The 25,939-nt window shown below is 40.1% G+C and overlaps 2 protein-coding genes across 3 annotated transcripts in view; both read left to right on the plus strand.

Moving 5' to 3' along the window:
* Window positions 1-1,691, plus strand: part of LOC135940047 (serine/threonine-protein kinase 32A) — a 40,157-nt gene extending 38,466 nt beyond the window's left edge. The window contains exon 11 of the mRNA XM_065484701.1: window positions 121-1,691. Within this exon, the coding sequence (XP_065340773.1) occupies window positions 121-336 (216 nt within the window). The 3' untranslated portion in view covers window positions 337-1,691. The remainder of the gene's footprint in view (window positions 1-120) is intronic.
* A 13,775-nt stretch (window positions 1,692-15,466) lies between these two features.
* Window positions 15,467-25,939, plus strand: part of LOC135935842 (dystrophin, isoforms A/C/F/G/H-like) — a 181,336-nt gene continuing 170,863 nt past the window's right edge. For both annotated transcript variants that reach the window (XM_065478410.1, XM_065478419.1), the window contains exon 1: window positions 15,467-15,735. In XM_065478410.1, coding sequence (XP_065334482.1) covers window positions 15,717-15,735 — 19 coding nt within the window. In that variant the 5' untranslated portion in view covers window positions 15,467-15,716. The remainder of the gene's footprint in view (window positions 15,736-25,939) is intronic.

Genomic DNA, 25,939 nt, shown 5'->3' on the forward strand with positions numbered 1-25,939 from the left:
TGCCAAGTCATTAAAAAAATATCGTATGTTCATTTTCTATTCTGGCTTAATTATACCGCACATTTCCCGTCACTAATTGGTTTTTGCTAATTTAAGAACTGGTCTTTTGTTGTGTTACAGGCGATGAATGCCAGCGAGATGTCATCGATTCCAATCAAGAAGACGACAGCCATGTCTTTAGACGAGGAATTGCTCGAAGAGCTGGATGAAGAGGAGGAGGATGAGAACGACGAGACTGAAGCGGACAAGCAGTTGCCGCAGCAAGACAATCAAGGCCAGCAGAGCGAGTTGTCACGCAGCTTGAGCACCTCGTCCGGCGTAACGGCCAAAAAGTGACCAAAGGCCGCTGGATCATCTGACTCGAGTGAAAAGCTGATCTGACTTTTTCCTTCAAATGGAGCAGTCAGTTCAAAACTACAGCGACCAAAGCTCCTGTTGCTTATGCAATGCGCCGGGACTTGGAGTGATGCAGGTTGTATAAGTGCAATTCTCTGATAGAGATTGCGTCTTTAACTCTCTCGGATTTTAAATTTCTATCGAGCTCGCACTCCACGCACTGCAGTGGAATATTTTGGTAGAGAATTTTTATTTTTAGCAAATGTATCTTTTACCCACCAGTCGAAGGTGATAAAAGAGGAAATAATAGTAGTTGTGTATCATAAAATGCTGAACTTCTGAAAAGCAATTTCAATTTTCATCAAGTACAGCGAAAAGATTTCCCTCAAGCTTCTGAATATGTTTTCTTCATTTTGACTTGCGAAGTTTCCAACTCGAGATGTCGCAAACTGTAAGTGAAGCACCATATCACAGAAAGTTTAAAAGTTCTCTCTTTAAACGCTGTTTAAACTTGATGCCAAAACGGGTGAATAAAAAACTATGCGTGCGCGTATTTCTGTTTCTACCAAAGGAAGAAGGGAGTTTCTTCTTGTTAAATGAATAATCAATCCATTTCACTAAAACATCCCTACCAACAGGTGCTCGAAAGCAAACTAAACGCGCATAAAATAAGCCGAATATCAGTATTATAATGGAAAAGTTCCACCTTGACGTGTACATATATTTTTGGACGAGAACCAAATCTCATTCTAAATAATTAAAAGTAATATAAATATATATACATTTTAAAAAAATCAGCATTTACTTGGTGAGTTGTGATGAAAGAGGAAGAAGTTATGCTGGGATGTGAACTACGCAAACTACGTGTATGTGCCTGAAATTTGTCTAATCTATCAATCATTAGCTGAAAATGAGAGTAAATGAATTAAAAAAACTATTACCTGCTTAAAAAGGAAAAGAGTTCCGCACCGATCAAAGAAATTCTCATTTCGCCGCGCAAAATCACAAATATGCACTACATTGGGGCCACAGAAGAAAGGAATCATAGTTAACCAATATTATCAAATCAAAACCCGATAGAACCACTTTTATTGCACAAAATTAAATGTGGCACAAGTGAATAAAATATTTAAAATCGCAATCTTTTTCATGTTCCAACAAAGGGGCTTTTTTATCTGTCTGACTTTAGATTAGTGAGGCTGTTTTAAAACATCCAGTTTGAATAAAGATATTTCGCGAACGGCAAAGAGTTTTGGAAGTTCATTTGTGATAAAAATTTTCTTTACGAATCCTAAGGTGTAAAAATACATCTGTTTGCCGTTGTCGATGTTTGCTAATAAAGGAATGTCGTGTAAAACAAATTAAACGTAATCTTCCTTATATATCCTTCTAGTTATTACTGTCTTATTTATTACAAGGTGATTTCTGAAATGATTTGCCAGCTACAGTTTATGATTGAATAAAAACAACTCGAACCATAGCAAAGGATAATTCATTCGTGGATCTGATAATATTAAGTGAAGAGTCTCTGACTTTGAAAGTAACTTATGCTGTGCAAATTAATTCCAATTGAAGCTTTGAGCAGATACATCGCACCAGACAAAGCTACTTCAGCTACCAAAGATTTCAACATATGTAAATGGCAGGTAACATGCTTAGATCAAAAGATTACAGCTGCTGAGGAAACGGACGTGTAAGTTTTTGGATTTGCTCAGCACATGTGAAGTCATTTGCACCATTCCACTGATGATGATGGTGATGGATAGCACTTGCGGGATCCGTGGTCGTCAAAGATGCGCAAACATGTATTCTCAGCGGGCGAAGTTGTTAAGTGGCTTTTGATAAATATGCAGCGAGCTGGGAGCTCTTGCACTCCAATTCGTCTGACTGGCAAGAGGGAGAGATCGGCTTGAAGCAAAGTTCGTGAGCAGATGTTAGTAAACTGGTGCCCGCGACAAGCGGCAAATAAGGCAGAGCTCGCATCCGCCGACATGGGAGGCGCGCAAATTAGATCAAATCATGTTCGCATTACGCAAATGAACGAGCCAACCAAAAGGCTTATTTTTACGGCTGAGTCGTTGTGCGTGATAATATCATTCCAGGGCTGATGTTGTAAATTGAATTTGAACGCTCGACGAGAGAATTTATTTCTCTTCTGTGAGAAAAACAACTATTTGCTGAGAGAGACGGAAATTTTGCGAGAATGCCCTTTTATCGGCTTCGCGTTTAATAATAAGCTTAGAGGAGCAACCTCGTTTTGTTTGAAAATCTTTTTAAATAAATGTTCTGGAATCACAAAGATATATCCTAAAAATATAACCACTTTCCAGCTCTTCTAAACAGTGCAATATTTTTGAGGAGGGCATGCCATTTTTTACCCAAACTAGAAACATTGACTATTTACTTCACGTGTGCCTGCCAATTGAGATTGAAATACATGATTAGCTTTGACCCGAACACTTCCTATCGACCGACCAGGAAATGACTAGCGGTCTGCCCCGCTGATGGCAACCAAAAGGCGTCACCACGTAACCGAACAAATCAGTCACGCGGCTAAAAATGAACCCATCACTCGGATACATTATTTCCCCCGGAGGGGCTATGATTAATTGCCCCGAAAAATGACAGCCCCCGTTCGTCCGCAAGCACAACACAGCGCTGCCAAAATCCCTTTTTTATTCAATTTCCTCGCAAATGTTGATTAATGAACGGACCTAAAAGCTTGGTGCACGTCCAGTGCAATATGGAAATAAGCCATGCTAATTTTACAGTCAAATTTTCTTACAAGCGCAAGTAATAGTACATAAAGTTTCATCAATTTCTTGGATAGGAAATAATGTTTTTGGAAAAAACGGCGTTCATCTTGTTCTCTCTGTGCACTGATGATTGTCACTTTTATTGTGTACAAAATTAGCTGAGTATTGTGATACGAGGGCACAACAATGACGCTAGAGAATGATGCCAGAGCAGAAGGGTGACGAGCCGATCAACGGAACGAATAGAGAGCGAGATGAGAAAGCGAACGTGGAGCAGCTCTTCAGTCAGTCACTTATTTTGGGTTCAGTGATGAGCGCGACAGACACCGACCGGCTCCTCGCCTGGCTCGGACATCAGCAGATTGAACGAACGAGCGCGCGAGGTGTGTTATTACGTTACAACTCTTTGTGCTCCTTGGCCGGCAGCGACTCCTGCGTCTTCTCAGGTGACAGATGGGCCGCCGAGATGCAAACTGACATATTTGTGTTTTTCTTTCTGCTTTTGTGATCGCCGCGCGGGCCACCATGAAAAGTGAGTATTACATTACCCACCGAATTTATCATTCCACCCATCAATTTTCTGTTAATGAGACTGTCCACCTCCTCGCAGCAGGTTCCTCTTTCTAATTTTCGTCCGTCCACGCACGCACCACCACTCCCCAGTGTGCCTTCTCAAATTCGCCCCTTTGTGTGTTGTCTGTTCTAACACAATTCATCTTTTTCTCTCAAAGCCCCTCTGGCCACAGCTTCCAGTGGAATTAATTAATCCATTTTGTCGCGCTTTTGGTTTTCGCGTGTAACCTGAGGCTTTGTATGTGTGCTCAAGACCTAATGGTAGGTCACTAGACTTCTATCTATTGTGGCGAAGCCTTTGCATTTTATGTGGCTTTTTTAGGGAAGAAAACAACAAATCTCTTAAACTATAACCATTTTTTAAGGGAAATTGAACAATTACTGGGATTAAATTTAAATTTAGATTGATATTGGACTGCAATTTATAAAAATATTAAATTAAATTAAAGCTGTAGCGATGTGAGGTAAAGTAGGTAATAATTGTGATTCCCATAAATCGCTTATAAGTTAGTTGTGCTGAAATGTTCACGCAACGAAATAATGCGCATAAAATGCACAATCTACCTGAGGCAGGTCATTTTGTTTTTTTTAAGACGTTGAATAGAATTAGCGAGCAGTATTACTCGCCAAAAATGAAAGCTAACATTTCCTCAGGTAGCCCTGGTGGACTTCCTCTTAACCCGCAACAAATATTTAAAATTAGCGAGATCATCAATTACATTTGCAATCAATAGAATCATCTCAAACACTCTGTTCGTGCGCTCCGACAGATTCGAAGTGGAATGATAACGAGGGGGATATGGGAAACTTTACCTCATATAGTTATAAAGCTTAAATTCCAATTTTACTCGTTTGATATGATACCCAGATCAATTAAGAAAAAAACAATGACGTCATAACAAATGGAGAACATTTATTAGTTGGGGTTGGAAGAATGTCACAAAATATTTTATGTTAAACAAAGACTATTAAGCGAAATACAAATTCTATAGCACAGGTCCTATTCGTCGCGAAAATGTTATTGAAACTAGCAAAACTAAGCTTTTCTCGAAGCAAGAGAAACATTTCTGCACTATCGGCACAAGTCACAATATAGCTGATCAGCAGGGGATGGCCGCTGCCAAATGACGAATTAGCGAGCGTCGGCGGGGATGCGGACCCAAAAAGTGACACTTTTAAGACCAATTAAGCTGAGCAAGACGAACGTTTCTTGAGGCGCGCGAAACACTCTGGGGGCAGGCATTCTTTGCGAGAGAAAGAAAGAGAGAGAGAGAGAGTGCCGATGCCTCGATCATCCATCAGTCGTCTCGCACACAAAGGGCCCATTTCGTTATACGTTTGCTGCGAAAAAAGGCCGCACTCAAAACAAACACCGCTAATTTTGCGCCGAAAAGTTGGTCTGCAGCCGGAGTAGCGTAATAAACGAGCGGCGGAGAGTGGGTAATAAGCGCGACGCGTGCGAGCGTTGCGGTGGTGGCGGAGGCGATGATATTCTTCTTTTCCTCATCCTCCGTCTTGGCAGGGGCACGTTATGTGTTGGTTTACCGCGTGCACGTATATATATGTTATGAAAAACGAACACGCCGGCGGGCCTTCGCAGCCGGCTGCTTTTATTTAGTGCGAAGAGAGCAGCAGCCGCTCGCGGCCGCTCGCCTGCGTGCGTGTCCGGTTGCATAATTTTCGCCGCCAGTCGATTTGCTCACATTCGCATCTCTGGTTGCGCGGCAAGAAGTGTGTTGAGTGAGTTGTGTGCCGCGCTGGCTTGTCACCTCAAGTGGATTATTATGCGGATTTAGCTGAAAGGGAAGCATGGACGACGAATGCTGCTGTAAGTATAGATCTGTTTTTACGCTAATGAGCGGCACGACGACAACCCGCGGCGTCTCTCGAGCGCGGACGCGCTGCATTTTTCAAATGGCTGACAGCTTTTTTTTCGAGATGCCGCGACCTTGTTAGGAATGTTCATTGAACAAGCGATGTATGCCTTCCAGAGATAATTACTGTACAAAAAATGTCTCTGAAGACGTGTATATAATGTCTAACAATAACCTCAATAAGATAGCAATTAAATTTTCTCCGTAGTTTGTGTTAAGCGGGAATTCGGAAAATGTTAAAGAAAAGGATCTTCTACTAGACAGTACCTACCGTAAACTCCATTATGTGTATTAATTAAATTTCCGGTTAATATAGCTTGAACCGTGAATAGACAAATATATATGGATTTTTATTTACTATTATTCAAGTTTTTGACTGCGAGAGCTTACAGACAGGCAATTTAAACTTATTTGAACATTTTTTCAGTGGTTTCAGTGTAATTTGCTTGGGTTGATTTTTCACTATAACTTTTGTTGCTTATTATCCTTTCCATATTCTAAAAGCTGTATAAATTAAGACTAGAGTTATTTGGAAATGAAGCAATTCATTTCAGGGTTAAAAAACAAATTAAACGAAACAAATATATCATGTGCTCAACTGTGAGTTTACTATAGGAAGTTTAATTGAATAAATGTGACGTTTCATTTTCGCATTTTTTTTTCAGTTCAACCCACGTTTGAGTGATTGTGATTTTTCCTGCAAAAAGCCTCAGTTGACGGAATATCAATCGCAAAATCGCACTCAAGTGCATGTTCCGTTCCCAACGCGCAAAATGCTTCAATAAATCACTCCATCAGCGCAGACTGTGCGAATGCGAATTCTGCTTTTTGTCAGTGAGATGGCGAACACTTTTGGCGGACAAACAAAAACTGGGCGGCTTGATCATTATTTGGAAACGCGCATGGCGAAGCCAAAGCCGTAATGAGAGGCGCGCCAGATGCGCACTTGTGTGTTGGCGTCTCATTGTGCGCGGCGGCATTAATGAAAGCCCAGCACGCACCACCCTTGCTCTGGAATTCATCACACTCGCACTACGATGTGTGCCTTGTGCAGTCAGAAAGGCAAAAGTTGGTCCACCATCCCCCTGGCGTGTCTGTCCTCGCGTGTTAACCCAGTTTTTGCAGCGTGACAGAAAGATGAGACGACGCGCGTTCTTCGCGCTTATTCGTTTGTTGCAAAAGCTGAAAAGAGATTTTCTCTTGGCCGCTCTCGCGCGCGAGAGTGGCGTGATTTATTCACGCACTTCACTTGGAGCAAACTTTGACTCGTGTGTCATGCGTGCTTGTGTGTGCCGTACGAGTCGCAGGAAATTGGCTACGTGTTCCTTGAAACGTTATTAGTCACCAGCTGCTCTGTTGTGTGGCTCGTCTTTGTCGCCGCTTCGCAACAACATTTTTCTCGTTGAAAACTACATTTTCCTTTTTAAAAGCATGACGATGACTGATATTTATTTCACAAGTTTGTTTTAAAGATCAAGTAAATCTATTTTGAAACAATTTTGTTTTGAATTCCGTGTGATCCTTTTTGTGGCCTATGATAATCCAAAATAATAAAATATAACTGCACTAAAAATGTTTTGAAATAGGTTCGAGGAATCTTGAAGGTTCGTTTTTCATTCAGTTCTAAATTTTAAAAAAGTTTTTAAGCATTACGAGTATTTTTTAAATAATGCTATATTTTAAACAAGGCTTATAATCGCAACAAACGTAGAGTTGCGTGACTGCTTGCTCTTTTGGGATTACACCGCAGCGCAATTAATAATTTTGATCGCACTCTGACAAACTACCAGAGGGAAAAACTCAGTCCTAATGGTTTCTACAGTGTCGTGTCGCCCCAAGAGAAAAGTCACACGCCCTCTCCAACCGACGAGTAACTTGTTGTTATCGCGCGCACTTGGTTCAATATTTCAGGACTAAGCGAATGAAACTTGATCGTTCTGGGAGACACTTTTTGTGCCGGCCTGAGTGAAAAGTGTACGTACCAGGCAGTGGACGAAAAGGATACTGCGAGGGCCAAATTTGATACATGTTTGGGCACATATAACATGCGTCTCGTGTAGAAACAGAGAACGCCAACGCCGCAAGGGGGCGAGATGACGCAGTATAAACAAAAGTAAGTTGGGGCTTCATTCAAACGACGTGATGAGAGAGTGTCTCGAGCACATTATCAAAATTAAATTCGGAAAGGTCAAGATGTTGGTTTGGGAAACAAAACTGAGAGTACCACGCACCTTGTGGCTATATAAACGAGAGTGACTGGTCTTAATTTAGCGCCTTCATCATTAAAATTCGGCGTTGACAAACGCTCCACAGAGCTGATTAGCACATGTGTCAGAGCTGAGGTAGGAGTGTGATTTATGGTTGTCCAGAGAAATGGCCTTCATTCTAATTAAAAAGCATGCATTTATTCGTGCTACTTCGGTATTTATTCGAATCCAACGAGAGAGCGGTTGAATACAAAGTGATATTAATATTTTGATCCTGGCAGTAGAGTAAAACAATCCTTTTGTGATGGCTTGAAAACCCCCTATAGCATTTCAGCTTATGATATTGTGATCAAAGACAAAACACAAACAGGTCGTGCTGTTGTTGCTGTTCATCTCCCATTTACGTTCTTTCAACTCGCTCAGTGGTTTCCTGCAGGGGTCAGTCGTTGTGGTATTTATTTTTAAAGTCACGTAATTTACATCTCAATAACATGGCTGCACCCTTTCTTTCTGTCTTCAGCTGCAGAGAGAAAACCAGTTAGCCTCGCTGTGTATTTGGCATGCACATCGAAACTCGAGAACACGCTTCCAAACCACACTCGCTGATATTGCACACACGCCACGCAAGCCAGCTTTTTGATCTGCGCGCGGACAGGGAAGGCGGCTGTTCAGTGATGACAAGGAAAGCTACGACACCGAGTTCGAGAAACCAATTTTATTTTATTTGATATTTATCCTTACTTATTAGAATAAATTATTAAAATTTTGAAAATGCTTGTGAATAATTGCATTTTAAAATCACAGGTCAGAAACCATAGGGATTCTTTGAGCATTCATAATATATAATAATAAAATATCTCTGCGTTTTTTTTTGCAAAGAAAGCAGAAAATCAATAGGGCTGATTTGCTGGTGTTATCGCACATTTTTTCATACAAGATATCCTATAATGCCTCATACTGTGTAACACAACTTAATGCGTCGCAGCGAAGCGAAAAGATTAATTTTGCATTCAGTGAAGTATAAACGTCAATCAACACGCGCGGAAATAGCACCAAAGGAAAATAAATTATTGATTCACAGCTATGTTTCTAGTCGAAGAAATTCTTAAGGGAAACTTTCTTGGTCGAGAAGCGCACGAGAGGACATTCAGATTGACTCCCTGCTTTACTTTTTATGCGAGCTATTCGCAAACCCCACGGCAGCATCCACCCGACAATACTTGCTACGCTGCATCTTCAAACTTATACACAATATTCCTCTTGGCCTTCGTGAGCATGCATACAATCATGCCTCTATATATTTTATTGTTGTAATATTTGCCCACCCGACTGACAACAACTAGGCGACGTAAACTCGGTGGGCGCGCTGTTTGCATTTCAAAGGACAATAATCGCATTGTCTCTGTCAGTTTCATCAAACGGCTCTAGCTGAATCAGAATGAGCGAGAAGACGTCTTTTGAGTTTATATGGCTCAATTTTCCGCTTGTGCTGTATCAAAAAGAAACCTTGGCACCTTTCTTGTCATTTGAATATTTTCTCAAATTCTATCATTTAACATATTCTCGTCAACACAGAAAAAAGCTAGAGGTTTCAGCTGAGCAATTTTAGGCGGCGGCTGAGCATTTTTGCCAGCGGCTGACAAAACTTTAAAAGTGAAGTGAAGTTAGATATTGCGCTTGACGAGCGGAAGGGATGGAGACCATTTTTTCACCTGCACTTAATGATTTATTCACTTTTTGAACGGCGGCTTGCGTGGCTATTGCAGCTTAGACAAGTCAAGACGACTGGCGGCTGGTCACGTGATCTAAAATTAGCCGGCTGGCTGATTGTGAGACCATGATGAGACCCTGATGAGGAGCAAACTTTCGCTAACGAAAAGCAATAGCGAAATGCGCTCCTCTGTTTGTGGGCCAAAAGACCGCACCACAACCACTGTCTTTGTACCACGTTTCTAACTATTTATTAAACCAATTTTGGAACCTTCTCACCACCTTGCCAAGTTTGGAACAGATGTTCGCCAATTTCTTGTCACGCCTATTTTCTCTGAAATATTAATTCACGCTCCGGCTCTTTTTAAACTTTTTCGCACCAAAAATATTCAGGCTACTTTTGATCTCTTTTGCTCTATCCGCAATGGGGCGAAAATTGTAGCAATATTTTTCCATTGGAATCGAGGGTGTAATATTTCACAGAAAAGGCCTTGTTAGCGATAGGGATCAAGTGCATGGATTGACAAGAATGGCTAACCCGTCGGAACCATTTGGAAGACGAAAAAAGAACCGAATTCATCAAAAATTTAAGACCGCGCCGTTTCCTTAGCACTGAAACGTTTCTTTTTACCCGCGTCTCGCATTTTTTCATTTCACCGATCAGCAGATGTGTCAAGATGCGTGCGTTTATTTTTATTCCGTCGACCTCTGTGCGCCTACGCCCTTGTGCGTAAAACCAGCAGCTTTTTCGAGCAGATGCGCGTCAAAAGCAACCCTTTCCGCGCTTTGTTTTTGTTATTGTCTGCTGTGTGCAACAAAGGGGAAGTTGATGTTACAGAAAACTCTTTATTCTCTGTTCTATTTGCATCGCTATTCTTTTCAGAGTTGTTTTTTTAAATATAACAATTCTTGTTTGAAGATTTAATATTTCTTGTTCATTTTTGCAAAATAATTATAGACTTTTCTGGAATAAATTTGGCAATATGATCAATTAAACGGCTATTTCATTATAGATGAAAATTATGTTGTATATTTTTTAGTAAATCCACAGTAGTATTTAATTCAGCATTATTTTAAATCACTAAGTTTTTTTAGCCTCTGCTCAGCACATCCCGTGGAATATGAGCTCACCGAGCGAATAACATGGGGCCCGAGTGGCCGCAGAGGAGCTTGGGCCCAATATTCACCTCCCCGCCCCAAGGTCTTTTATTGAAACGCCAGACATATTTATCCATAAAAAGCCGCTGGAAAGGTGCGAAAACCAGCAAGTGGCGAGTTGGCGCTGGTGCGCATTGCGCATCCCAGTACACCATTGAGATATTTGAGTATTTTGAGTAACTAAATTAACTTCCTTTTGCCATCTCTCGGGCAGCCAGTATAAGATTTCCGAAATGCTCAAAAATATCTCCCGTTGCTTATTTGACACTCCTAAGAATGTCTGAACCATGCGAGCGAACGGACCAATTACAGATTATTTTTAAAAAAATTTTGAAAATTATAATGCTTTTTTTCTAGAGCTCATTTCAATAATTGAGAAAATAATCAGAAAAATGTTTGCATCTTAAAATCTAGTAATTTGTTGATGGTTCATAGGTTTTCTAGCATAATGGTAAAATAAATAAAAATTTAGTGTCTTAATGAGCTGATTTATTTATTTAATGAGATAATCACAAAGAGACGCGTAAATATATAAAACATTTATGGGGTTAGAAGTGATAGAAATGATGAAGACCGATGAAATTCAGATGACGAATTTGTTTTGTGGATTGGGTTGCAATTGCAAATCCGATCGGATACTTAATCAAGAACAAGAACTGAAATTGTTTTACAATAATAAGTTACAAATTATTTGCTAACTGACGGTTGGACTCACCCCTTTGAATCGGGTTCTGAACAATTAAACGACTCACGTCAGCACCGTGTGGCTGACGGACGATAGCTGAATTATTATTTTAAAATAATCTTTCTGCTGTTAAACAATAATGCAAAATTACAATAATTCAAACCGCCAACAATTGTTGGCTTCCGACAAAAAGCAGGACCGCGCTGTTGTACCGCTACACATTTCTTTTAATTATGCTATTTTTGCAATCTACTAATGATGTAAATGGAAGTAGGATCCCTTTTTTACTACATGCTGAACACAATGTATTCGCAAACTCTCGCTGACTTTTAGAAAAACAAATCGGCTAATGCACCGCGTCGTGCTGAAAATAGCCGCACCCTCATCGTGCAACCAGCGTTGCGTTTGAAAAAATCTCCACAAGCACTTGCCTCGCTCTGTAAAGTAAATCAGGATCGATTTTCACTCTCGTCCCACGCCAAATCTTCAATTGAGTAAAGTAAAACAGAGTGCAAGACGCAACTGCAGCGTGCGCGCTGAGAGAGATCTAAAGATAGAGATCGCGGTACGTCGTGTTCGTTAATTGTTTTGTTTCTGTGGCTTTTGCCGTCTGAAACTTTTGTTACACACTTCATTTCGTAAATTTAGGTCGCTGACTGGTTGGCCTTTTATTATGTAGAACTAGAAAGAAACTAGGCGGTTTCATCGCGTGTGTCCCATCCGACGATTCGAGCAGAGCGAGGCTCATTTAGTTGATAAAGTGCCAAGCTTTCGGCTCCCAAATTAATGTAGTTCTTCGTTCAACCAATTTCGCCGCAAGCCTGTCAAAGCCGACGGCAAAGATTGCTTGCTGGTATTGTTATTACTTCATAATTACGCCGGAAAATTAAGCAACTGTAGCGTAATGCAAAATGCTTAACAGCGACGAGAAGGAACAATATGCTTGGCTACACAGTAAAATTGCTTCATAATTTGATTTTCCAATGATGTGATCATTGAAAAACTCGTTATAAGAGAAAGGGTTTCATAAAAAATGTAGCTTGAAATCAGGGCTTGTTGGCTACAAAATAAGTGCATTTGATTTCCAGTTTGATTGAATGGACCAGCCATAAGATGCCAAGTGGAACCTTAATTAGATTTTTCTATAATGATTTTTTTCGATGAAAAAAAATCATAATTAATTGTGAAATATCATGGTTAATTTGGGATATTTTACAAGGTTTTTATATTAAATTTTTTTTTGCACAGTAGTAAATTAATCTATTCGTTATCTTCAAGCTAATTAGTTCTGTTATTGAGAACCTATAAGCTGCCTTTTGATGCATGAAACCTCATGCAAACTTTTATGCAATTTTAATGAAATTGTCATATCGATCTTTATCTAGTATATTTTTGCAGTTAAAATGCACAATCTCGAAATGCTTAATTTCAGCTTTGCGACTAATTTGCATATAAACGCGCAATAACGCAATATTTTCCCATCAACTCTTTCAATTCCCTGCCTTTGACAGGCAATCGATTTCCTTTTAACGGCACACCACGTTAACCCAGTTTTTTTCTTTGTGTGTCCTATATAATTATATATATTTGCTGAGGGGTTACACATTCGCATCACTGACGTGCACATGAAAATTTTCAGAAGCGTCGTTTTCATAAAGGTTTTCAGCTACACATCCTGCGCTCTGATTCCACACGAGACTGGCGTGGCGAATCCATGTGTTACAAATCCTTTTTTATTTTACTTCTCATATCCCGTTTGCAACCCCTAAACGTGGCATGCAGTGTGTTGCCATTTTTGCCAGCAAGCAAAAAGCCTGAAAATCCTTGCTAGGCAGGATTACATCCAGCCTCTGCCGTTTATTAGCAACCTGATGTGATTTTTTTCCGGCGCTCTCTACTGGGAGGCATTATGGCTGCAGAATCAGATGCGCCGCCATCCTTCTCATTCTCATCTGCTTCCTCATATGCTGAAGACGATGACGTTTTTTGCGCTCTCTCTTATGAACAGTCACACTGCTGGATATGTAAGTTCACTTTCAATTTCCTGCTCTCGCAATATAAAGGCAAATTGTTCGACGTATAAACGAGCTCCTTTATTTGTAGTATCGAAGCACAAAAAACAATTCTTTCGAAAAAAAACCGCAATTAATAAGTCAGTGAACGTATTTTAATAGTATATAACGCGTCAACTTTTCTTACTTCAATAATTTCATAGTTATAACTTTTATTTTTAACAATAAATTTTGAGCTAGACAGGATGCAATATAGCAACTGTGTTTCAGCATTAGAAATAAAATTTCTGTCTGACTATTGTTAACAAACTACTGGGTTGAAATCTACAATTGTGCAATTCATAAAATTTCGAATAGTATAAGAAGAGCAGTTTTCCCTCACATATCAGAGAAGGGAGTATAGGTCATTTCTCATTTCATTTTAGATGCACTTCATGTATTAATTTTGGCGACAATAAGGGAACTCTTAGGATGTTACATTATATTTGGCGGTTGAGTTCGTTGAATTGGTGTAGCCGGTCGTGATGTTCTGTGTATCAAGTTTAGCTGTCAAATTTTTTGGTTCGACAGTTGTTCAAGCGATAAAAAGAGCTTTGGAAAAAAGTGATAAAATATACTAAATCGACAAAAGGTAAATACTTAAATCAGTTTTACTTAATTTTTGATGAAATTTGAAAACAAAAATTATGAGGAGACGTGCTGATTGATAGATCATATCTAAAGTTATTGAAAACAAATTTCCTCTCTTTTGGTTCAAAATCTGATACTTTGTAAATCTTTTTTGAAATTAACTGTAAGTGTCGTAATTGTGTTCAAAATCTTCAGATATTTTGAAATATGTGTAAACTGATGAATGATAAACTCTCTTATTTTGCATCCAAATTACAAAATAGTTTTCATAGCTTTTGAAAAATATTATTAAAATATTTAAAGATTTAAGATGTTTTAAAATTGCCTAAGAATTTTTTTAAATAAGGAAATGGAAACTAACTTACATTACATCAAAACATAGTTATCTAAATAATACTATAATTTAGCGATTTTCCCTGGCCAAAAACGTACTAAATTTAAGGACTCACTGGAAAGCTTCATCATCAGATCTTTACTAACTAGCTGAACGCCGTCGAAGTGATCGAAGAAATTCAAAACCACTAACGTAGCGATAATCCAAGAATTTTAGTGGTGGCCATGACTTAATTAATCGTATGATGATATGTAAATTTAAGCTTCCAAACTATGCTAAACTTTCACTGAAGTGAAGTGTACTCCCAGTGCGTTTAATAAAATTAGTATTATAATTTTACTTGATGTAAAACAATGGTTATGATTTTTTCGTTTATTATTTTTTTTGCAGAAATGATTTGAGTAAAATAAAATAGTGCGAGAGTGCCAATTATAATATCAGTAACAGACGTAAACATAAATATCGTATTTTTTTATTACATAGTAAAAAATATTTAATATTAAATTTTACGTAATTTTTGCGATAGAGTGAATAGTAAATAAATATTTATCAAATAAATTCTTCGTAATAATTATAAATTGATGAAGAATAAATATCTAAAATCACGTAATTTTCGCATTTTCAAAGATATTATTTTAAGTGACATTTCAAGCAGTACAATGTTGGCGGCAAAGAACGTCAAAAAAAGCAAGGCCCCCGCAGCGCCATCTATGCACAGGCGGCGTTCACCTGTGGCACAGTTGGCCTGCGCCAGGGGGCTACCACTCTTATGGGCCGAACTCGTTCCCGCTAAGAGCTTTCCCCCCCAACCGTTGGTGTCGCGTCGGTCGCTTTAAAACAGGTCTTATGGCGGCCATATACGGTGTTTTGTGGGCGTAACTTTGTGACGTCATAAAGTTACGCCCCCCAAAACACCGCATATGGCGGCCATAACCCTGTTTTAAAGCGACCGACGCGACACCAACGGTTGGGGGGGAAAGCTCTTAGCGGGAACGAGTTCGGCCCATAAGAGTGGTAGCCCCCTGGCCTGCGCTAGTGCCACCTACGGATGTGTCAGACACAAATGCAGCGCCATAAATGGAGAGGGAGAAAGAAACTTGTTTGATCCGCTGCCGAGCGAGTGTGGCCCGTCTGCCAGCCGTCCGTATGTGTTGTGAGAGCGGCGCTCTCGGTTGACAGTGTTGTTGTACTCTTTTTCGGCTGCTTTTCCACGCCGAATTCGTACTTTGCGAAGTCGGTTTCGTTTTCAGGTCGGCCATCCTGACCCTCGTCAGTAGGGCTCGAGTGCGGTGCCGAGTCGAGTGCAGTGCATCGCGCGGTGGGCCCTCAGAGACCCCCGTGGGGCCCGGTGCGCAGTGGGGCCGAGTGATCGCGACAGTGCCGGCGACCCCGAGTGTCACCCTTTCGCGAATGGATTTTTAACCATCTCAGGTCCACCACCATGGAGCTGGTGTACGTAGGTAAGACACAGCGAAGGGGTCAATAACCACCTGATGAGTCGGCACCGCCAGAATCAGCAGCCGTTTTTTTTATTTCTGGCGAATTCGGCAGGTGGCCGTCCGTCTTTTTTTGTCTTACTACTTGCAGCTGATAAGAACTGTTTGCCTGTTGTGCTGATAATTTTCTCGGGTGCCGACTCCGTGCTGCAGGTGTTGTAATTTACCTGTTGATTGTGGGAGGGGCACCAGACCGACACACTACCACTGGACTGGTACCTGCTCCACGCGAAATTAAATTTACACACCAGGAACTCCCGACTTTCGAGCTGTCGACATGCTCGGACAACTCACGTTTTTTCTCCGCTCTGCTGCAAAAAAGCCAAATGCTATAAGACTCGATAAAATGTGATAAATTTTTTTCTCTGTTGTAATCTCATCTAAGAACTTTGAACAAAAATAAAATAAGTAGTACACATTACCCAAGTTACAGGGTGCATAGAAAGGGCCATAGTATTGTTTTATTTAAAAAATGTTGTGAAGAAAAGTTATTCGTCGAAAGCCAGAATAATTTAATCACAATAATATATTTTATTTTTTTCTCTCATTTAAATCGCCAAAATTAAGTCATAAATTAAGAGTGTCATTGTGGTTTAGCAGAGCAACGTTTAACGCACACTGGCATTGCATATCAATAACAACTTACAAACAACAAATATACTAGAAATTTAAAAAAAGGGAAACCATCTTTACATTTTAGCCATTCAAATTTTGCTGCTAAACTTGAACTCAAGTTTTTGAAACAAATAATATTGTCAATTTAAGAAATTTAAACATTTTTTTTGTTGATACGAAATAATATACATCGTGTTTTTCATGATGTCAACAACGACAAGTTATAGTCAGTAAACCCAAAACTGTTTGAAATTTAAATCATTTTTTAACTACACTTTCCACAAATCACCGTAAAAATAAGGTAAATGAGATGCTTAATTACTGTCTGAACCGTCTATATTGTATGTGCGACCCAAATAAAATGGTATATTATCATAATATTTTCAAGCCATTTTTACTCCTACGACTTTGCATGACACACGCTCTCACTGCTCTCAGCTATCAAATTAAATATTGTAGTTTTTGAAAATAAAATCAGCCGTTCTCGGAAGGTTCTAAGTAAGCCAAAAAATAAAAATAAATAGTTGTTTTTTTCAATCTTATATCTAATTTCACCGGGTGAAAAACGGCAGGTGTGCTAGCTGAAATTAAAAAAAAAGACGCTAATAGTTGGTTTGCGGCGGTCAGTTTCGCTGTTAGGAGAAACGCGATGTATTTTCTGCACCATCTCTCATTGAGTAATTATTATTTCTGTCACCGTGGTCCTTGTGCATGCGCGGACCAAGTCAAGTCGGAATATTCGTCTGGAGACCGTTGACTAATGACTCGCGCAAACTTAATCCGCGACGATCTGTTATTTGTCTGCAGCCGACCTACTCGGGTTTCTTTTGGCATCACCTGATCGCTGCTGGCGAAATCCGCGGCGCACTGCATTTTTGCACTTCAGCGAAAGTCTTGCGGCTGCAAGCAGGAAGCTTTATATTGTTAGTTGCATTGAAGTTAATTGGGCTGAGAGGAATTACATGGATCAGAGAATGGCAGTGCAAATATTGCAGCAAAAGTTAAATAGCATATAAGGGTTTCTTAACTTTAAGCATTACATTTGAATAGAAGAAACACTTTTTATGAGAACGAGAACAATCACGAATAAATGAATGGTGAAGTTTACCTCGAAATCGAAATAAAACAATATAAATTAATTGGCACCTTAGAAAGTGCAATATGCATTTACTTAACTCACGGAATATTAGTTTATAGTCAATTTGTTGTCTATTTTGACCAAAATTCGTATTATTTAATTTAAAATTGATAAAAATATGTATTAATAAAAATTTCCAGTGAATCGTTGCGGCTAAAAGATAATTCGCACTAACAGAAAATTCCGCCAGTCTAGCTGTGCAATCTGAAACTAGAGCAATTGCTCTGCATGCGCTGGGGCAGTTGGCCGCCACACACCGACCGAACCGATGGCAGGCACGAATTCCACCTCCCTGACTCACCCCTGGCGTGCCGCATTCGGCACTTTAAATCATGTCGGTTGGGGCAGGTCACAGGCAGCCGAGAAACGACCGCGTACTTCGAGTGCAAAATACATCGATCTAGCGCAAAAGTTGCTTGACCCGCTCCCTTCATGCCCGTTGCTCCAGATACACGCTGTCTGCCCCCTCCCCCCACCGCATGACTAATCACGGGGTGCGTCATTAGAACGGGGGATGATGGCGTTTGCAAAGGGGTGCTTGCCTTGTGACTCTCTTATCTGCAGCCAAATTGAATCTGGGAATTATTTGCGCGTTCGTGATGATGAGTCGAGTGCCTTTATTTGGCTCGGCTGATGTCACTGCAGATAACAGGCCGGCGCGAGGGTGAGGGCGATTTTGTTTGCAGAAGCACTAAAGATACGGAGCAAGATGATTGCTTGTGTCTGATTCAGCCGAATTCAATTCGACGCCACAACTGTTTTTACAACTCACAAGGCTCATCACCTAATACATTTTAATGATAGCAGTGTGCTATTTTAAATTCCCGTTGTCGGTTTATGCCAATGAATGCAGATCATCAAAATGTTTCAATTGAAATTAATTAAATACATCTTCCTTGGTGCAAATCTATCTGTTCATTTTTGCGTATTGCTTCAGAAATTTCCTACGTATTGAGCTACAATTTTAAACCGAAAAACCTGCTTTTAATTTCAACTGGTGCATTTTAATTCCCACTTCCTCTCTTACCCTTATCTTATTCCTCTTAAAGTTCCATTTTTAATCTTATATTTCTATTTAATTACACTATTAATCACAATGAATTTCCTTCCTTATTGATAGCAGAAAAACACGTTTAATATTTTCAAAACCGCATTGATAGATATGTTTAAATCACGCAGCCTTCGCGCGCTTTTCAAATAAGGATATTAAAGATGTCCTTAGGCCGAGTGTTTCGTTTGTAAATGTATTCATAAAATGATGTCATCCATCGCTGCCGAAATCAAGTAATTGGCCGTTTGTTCGCGCGTAGAAAGAATAAATTTTAGGAATGTTGCATCATTTGTTTATTACTATACGCTCATTCACAAATACGACAGTTGAGAAATATTAGCTGTGAATCCACCTCCGACGCATTTACGCCGCGAAATCTCTCGATCTTCGAAGCTTTGACTTTTGGAGCTGCGCCCTGTCGGCCCACTCTCAATAAAACCAAATTTTCTGCCCACTCTCGCCAGCGTGCCAGGCGTCTGCAATTATGTGGAGTTTATTTAATCAATGATGTCTTGCCACAATCTTCAATGACTTCTGATTGCTCTCTTTGAAGTGATGTCATGTTTTGATACGCACTGGACGTGTTGTGAAGGCGCCGAATTCCATTATAGTTTCGCGCACAAAGATTTGGCGGCCAATTTTTCAATTGGAGCCGAGGGATATATTACGTTGTTATTTATGCGCGCACGTCGCCGTGCAGGCCGCAGATGTTCAAAACGGACGGCTGCGACTTGACGCCCCACTAGATGCTGGATGAGGTAATTTTCCTCGAAGTCTCATTGTTGCTAACTTATTCGTGATCGATCTGCGATAAGCGCTTGATTTATCCTCGCGATTATCGACTGAGGTACAAGTGTTTCCATTCAATCGAGTGGAAAATTCAAATTGCTGCTGCCAAGGCATTCTAATAGGAGTCGTGAAAGTAACAAATGCTAATGAACTCTACATTTTGGAAGTATTAATTTGTGTAAAGTAATAATTAAATCTAGAAACCAACTTTCGCCCATTTAAATGTTCTTATTTTTCCAATTTGTTAGAATCTGTGCACTGCTTATTTAATTTTAAGATAATATTGATCCAGCAAATCACAACCTCAAAAGCTTCAGGCTTGAAGAACCTGTCTAATTGAACAGCAATAAATTGCGAAAGTCATGAAACCTCCGGAAATGCTTTTCCGTTAAAATAAATAAGCTTTTTTGGTCGGTGTTTACTCTCGATTTGTATATAACCTCTGTTTATTATGCCAGAAATTGAGTTTTAGAACTTAAAAAAGTGACTAAAAGCAAGGAATATTTTCAGAATTTGATCAAAACGTTAGAAAATAATCCCTCAAAGCATTATCATTAACATCAATCCACCTAAAATTGACTTGATAGTTCAGTTTATAGTAAAGATACCATGCTTAATAGAATCCTTTGTTTAAATATTTATGAAATTGCAATGGTGAGTTACACGACACCCAAACAAATATTTGAGGCTTTTAACTGTTAATAAAAAAATAACCTTCGATCTCTCCCAATTTAAGGTCAGCACTACAAATTAGATCTTGTGTCTAGACGAGCAACACCAAAATTATTACTTGAAGCAAATGTTGTCTGGGTTAAGCGAGTTGGCAGGAAATTGCCTCTGCATCGCTATGTTATTTCATGATAATAGTTTTCGTGCCAAGTGCTTGACATTTTCCAGAAAGAGAACAATAATTAGCAATTACTTTCGAGACAATGCGCTTTTTATTATGTATGCCCCGATGCTATTGTTTGTTAGCAGTTGGATCGATCCAGCCGTGTCTGCCCTCTTCTTACACAATGGCGTTCAATTTTCTCGCTGCTAATTGCCAATTCCGCTGCTTAACGTTGCTCTAATTAAAAGCGACATTATTCGCGAGCAAACTCCTTTGAAATCATAGCTGCACTGACGAACTGAGGTCGAGCTCAAAAGAAACCAAAGGAAGCAACTGCTCCGACCAGGTGTGTGCTGTCGAAAGCACGTCACTTGCTCCTTTTATTGATTGCTCTTCCTAACGATCCTACCACGCAATAAGTTTAGTGTACCCTACGTCGCAACATGCATGCATTCTTATAAATGATGCTGTATTCTGGCAGGAAAACACGCTTGCACTTCAACATCAGTCGATATTAAGTTTTTAGGTGAAAGAAGTACACAAATTTTAATAAATGTTCTGTTAAGCATTACACAAAATAGTAAAATGTTCGAATTCGAAAATTTTATTTGTGTTCTTAATTGTATGACTTTGGCAAGAATAAACAACAACAATAAACTGAATTTCCGAATTAAATGTTGACAGCTATATCAAACCCGATATTAAACAGTGAATTTTATATTATTTTCCAATCGAAATATCCAATTTCACCCCTCGGCCGGCTGCAGACTCGTAATCAGTACTTGCCAAGGATCAGTCAATGAAAACAAATTGATTGTCAGTTGTGCGCGCATCACTAAGCAGGGATTAATGCTTGATAAACGGCCGTCGCGTCAGATGGCTCGCATTCCGCTCGGCCTGCAGGTCCACCGAATTTACTGGGTCAAGAGGTCTGCTGCCTGCCTGAGCAAAGCAAGCTTTTGTGTACAATATAAATTTCTCCGCCGCCGCTAGCACCTCTGCTGATCAATCGTGAGCAAATACGAGCGTGAATAGGAAATATCACGCTTGCTTTCAGCACCTCGCCAGTCGCCACACGTGGATGCAGACGAGAGCGCTTTGTTAGCCACTGGCATTATATTTTCATGAGTTAAAAAAGGTGTACACGATTCTTCGTGCATTAACGTAAAATTGTAAATTATATTAATCGAAAAATATAATGTTGCTAACTAAACCTAGCCGAATCAAAATTAGCAGCACCGTTTCGAATTTAAAAATTATTTTAATGTAAATCATTTTCAGTTTAATAACAAAACTTAAAATTTGCATTAATTTATAGCTGTAAAAATGTCACATCCAAAATGAGCTATCAAGATTAGTTATTTTAAGATTGCGAATGATCGACGAAAAACGTGATTTAAACACACCCAACACACCTTAATGATAACGATTTTCCTAACACACTCTTTGATAGTGTAATGTGTAATCCCACCTCTTTATTTAAATATTTTATGTGAGATTCTTGTAGGAGAGCCTGCTGAATGTGCCCCTTGACGAACGAAATTACACTGACGTGAGGGAGTCATAAATCACACACGACTGTCACCTTGAGTCTGCTCAATTTCGAGGCAGTTCTCGGAAGGGTGGTCCCTCAAGTGTGAAGAGGTACAGCACACTAACCCGTACACTGCGACCGTCAGAACACGCCGTCAAGGGATTACAATTAAGCGAGTCTCGTGGCAGAGGACATGAGCTGTTGCGACCAGCACAAGTCGCTGACTAATGCATATTTTGATGTCTCGCGGGTGATGGGGCGCAAGAGTTTTTTCTGGAAGCAGCAGAGGGAATTAATAGACGCGCTGGAGAATCTCAAGTGATTGCGTGACACAAGCTGTGAGGAATTCCACAACTTGATTTCCGTTCATTAATTGAGACTGTCGCTGACTGCAACTATTCAAGCGAAAATTTTGTTTCTTGAACCGGGTCCTCATCATAGAGACACACATGAGGAGAAAACGGAGAAAATAACATTTAAATTTATGCCAGCGCTAATATAGTCTCGTAAAATGCGGCCTTCTGAGAGATGGACCGAATTTTGTGTTGTGTGATTTTTAAAGCTGATATTTTCGCTTGTAAACTTATGCAAAGCAGAAAAGATTCTTAAATATACGGCGTACAATAATTATGATTGCTATAAACATTAACCGGTATGAATAGGATTGTGCTAGCACTGAATTTCATCATCTGTTTTTTAGTGTCGCGCTAGTAAAAGTATAAAATTTATGCCTGGAAGCTGTCGGCTGGTCTTATGCAATAAATTTTCATTAATTCTTGTGACTGCAGCCAACCAGGCTACTATTTAACCACAATGGAAAGTGGGAGCTAGTTTTATTTGTTTAGCCAGTGGTCCTGTGGCCGTGTCGCATTCCTACTCGTCACGTGTATTTGTTCTACCTTCACACGCTCAGGAAGCGTTCATAACTCAGTGAACACGAGCACAAAAACTGGAGAAATATCTGCATTCACACTGTGATTGAAAAATTGTGAGTGGTTTAGTTTTATCCTGCTTCAAGAGTTACTTACTAAGACCGGCCCTTTATACGTATGCTCCGTCAAATATTAATCTTGGCCGTCGACATTGACTGGAAAAGCCAGTTGGCAGCAAGCAAGCAAGCGAAAGGTTGATTTGCAGTCAAGTGAGTCAAAGATGCTCACGTTGTGTGAGTTTTATCATTTTAAAGATGTAAGCGGGCTGGTCAATGACAAAAAAGCAAAACTAAAGTGGCGAGACTGCTCACATAAAAAGAGACTGGCCGGGCGCCAACTCTCGAAATCAATCTCAAGTTGCATATCCTCTGTTTCTTTTTCATCGTGTTGTGCCACTTGACACCTTGTAAAACAAGATCTGCTAATACTTCAGTCGCGTAATCCACATGAGATTCAAATCAGCAGGTCGATTACAAGCAAATATGTATGTGTCAGTAATGTGTGATTTATTTGCTCATCTCACCGCTCTCAAGTTGGCGTTTATCAATCCAAATTTAGAATTGCCTTATAGTAGAGACCTGAAATTGTTCTTTTAAGATCTGATTTTAACATTCTAAAAATAAATTACCACCTTTATCATATATAATTAAAAATTTTGGCGCTCTTATAAACCTCAATCCTTTCCTATTTTTATTATTATCGCATTGACTCAGCAAGTTTTCGGATGTGAATTTGAAAGTCTCCCCTTTCCGTCATATCCACACGTGCTCCAACTAATCGCGTGCATTTTCTGGTGCCCTGCTTTATTTACACCAACATAACGCTCTGAACTATCTCGCTTTTAAGATTTTCATTCTCCTAAAAATTTTAGTGCACCTCTTAGTCAGCCAACAGAAGAAAGTGCTTTATGGTCCTCTCAAGAACGACTCCCGAGTGGGAGGCATAAGTAGAGAAACCTCGAAACAAGAAAACAAGAGGCCTTTTTATCGCTTTTTAATATCGGTCTGCAGTCGTAAAATTCAAACGACTCGAAAAATGGCTCAAACGAAACGACAAATGCACCGGCCGCCACCACCGCTGATGAGAATTATAAATGAAATAATATTTCCTTGCAGACGAGTAGGTCTGTTGGCTGACCAACTTCTCGCGTCGCTAACTACTTACTTACGGCGTTGCTCGTTTGCCTTATATGGACGAGCAAACGAGTTCGGCGGCCACATTTTTGTGCCTCACTTGGTTGCCTCTGCTCCGCCGAGACGGCGAACGCAATTGTGCACTCAATTAGCCAAATTGAAATTAATATAGATCGTCTCGCCAGAAACCGCCCAAGTTCAAATGGCGTCATAGAATCGTGAAAAATATATATTTTGGGAATTGAAATGTCTGTATGATTTTTTGTTTACATGGTGACTGGAGGTCCCTGGGTGAAACCCACGTGGCGGCAACCCTAATTCTAGCTAAAGGATGAGAGCAGCAAGTATTCGCGGAATCCGCGCTACTTCCGTTTCCGTTAGCTTTAGGTTTTGCATGTCCCGTGCGCATAACTTCATCTCTGAATGGATTGTCGTATATGTTTCAATTTTAACCGCTAGACGATAGGCCTTTTGCGACGGTAGCTGGCCAGTTGATTTTGAATTTTAGCGTGTTAGATATTGTAAAACCCTAATATAATGTCACTATTTTTGTCGTAGAGAAAAGACGCATCTAATCGCGATTGTGCTTTAAAAAAATACGCAAACAGCAATTAAAGAGCAATCGTGTCTGTGCTGTTTTTGTTGCTCGCACGTCTTCAAAGAGAAATGAGCGCCATTGCCAGCCTTGATAATTACTCTGGCTAAACTTTACGCCAATTTTCATTGTTGGCAGGCTCCCCGCACCCTAAATTATCGCCATCCATCGGCCGCAAGTAACAGCACTCAATGACATGTAAAATTAGAAGTGACAATGCTGGCGTCCGCTTTCTTCTTGAATTCGCATGTGCTGCGAGTGAGTCAACTCGCCAGACGGTGAAAAATCAACAGGGAAAACTCGCCGCCAGACCAGCCAGGTTCTTGCCGATTCAGTTGATGATATGAAAGGAGCAGAAAGGCGCGTGTGTAACAGGAAACTGCCCTGGGGTGTGTGTTGGCCACCGAGGTGGTTGATTCTTTGGTTTGGCGTAATTTGTCATTCAAACCTCCGCCTGCTACTTGGGTTGCAAAAAGCAGGTTTCTTCGCATGCAGCCAGAGTGAATGCATAGGCCTTCTTGAATCGGACGGCTCGCTTACACCGTATTTTTATTTTCACTGCAAACAGAACGCGTCGCTTCATTATTGTCTCGCTCGTCCGTCCCTCTCTCTGGGCTCATTTTGTTGCGGTTTGCAAAATTGAAACACTGGCGCAATGCTGATATTAAGTTGCGGTGAAGGGTGATTTAAAAGAAAGATTTTTACTTGAACGGGTATTTCATGCAATCGTGACAAAATCGTAATACCGCGTCTCTACACGCTCGCAAAATTTGATTTTTCATTCAGCGTCAAAACTCGCAATTATTGTCACAAAAATTTGGAACTCACAATAAGCAGTTTTTATAATTTCATTTTTTTTTAAATAATTAAGTCTTTTTGTGGTTTCAAATTCTATGATTTGGTTTTAATATTTTTAGAAATTTCGAATCAACTTGGAATGCTTTTAATATACTGAAATCGATTGATAAATAAAGTCATTTCCTTCTTGGAAGGAACTTTTTATCGCGTGAAGGTAACCGCCACGTATGAAGATACCTTATAACATTTGAATCCTCGCATTCGTGCACTTGGCACAAATTGAATGTGAGCAGTCATGCTTTGATCTGGCGGTCACAATAGCCGCAGCAGCGGGAGACGCAGATGTCGATGGAAATAATTTTTCGTATTATATCATCAATCGATGGCGAGTGAGAAAGACCTTCAGTCCCTTTTGGCTGCCATCAACATTGCATGAAAGAGGGAAGGGGCTGTCTGGTCGGGGTCTGCGTGCTGCGTGGAGTAGGAAGAATGAAAAGAGACCAGTGTGCGAGAGAAAACGAGCAGCACACAGATCCCGCGCCAGATAAAATTCTTCTCTGCCTCGATCTTTACAGTATACGCACACACCGCCGAGGTCCATGAAAGTCAAATCGTCTAACGCCTTTTAATTCATTGCGTACCGCGGTTGTCGTGGGAAAATCTGTCAGCCAGAAGATGAATCACTCTGTTGTCTCCATCTTACAAGTAGAGTGCTTTATAAATCTGTCATTAGTGAGAAAATATTTTGTCA

Source organism: Cloeon dipterum, chromosome 1 (genome assembly GCF_949628265.1).
Source record: "Cloeon dipterum chromosome 1, ieCloDipt1.1, whole genome shotgun sequence".
In the NCBI taxonomy this organism is placed as follows: Eukaryota; Metazoa; Arthropoda; class Insecta; order Ephemeroptera; family Baetidae; genus Cloeon; species Cloeon dipterum.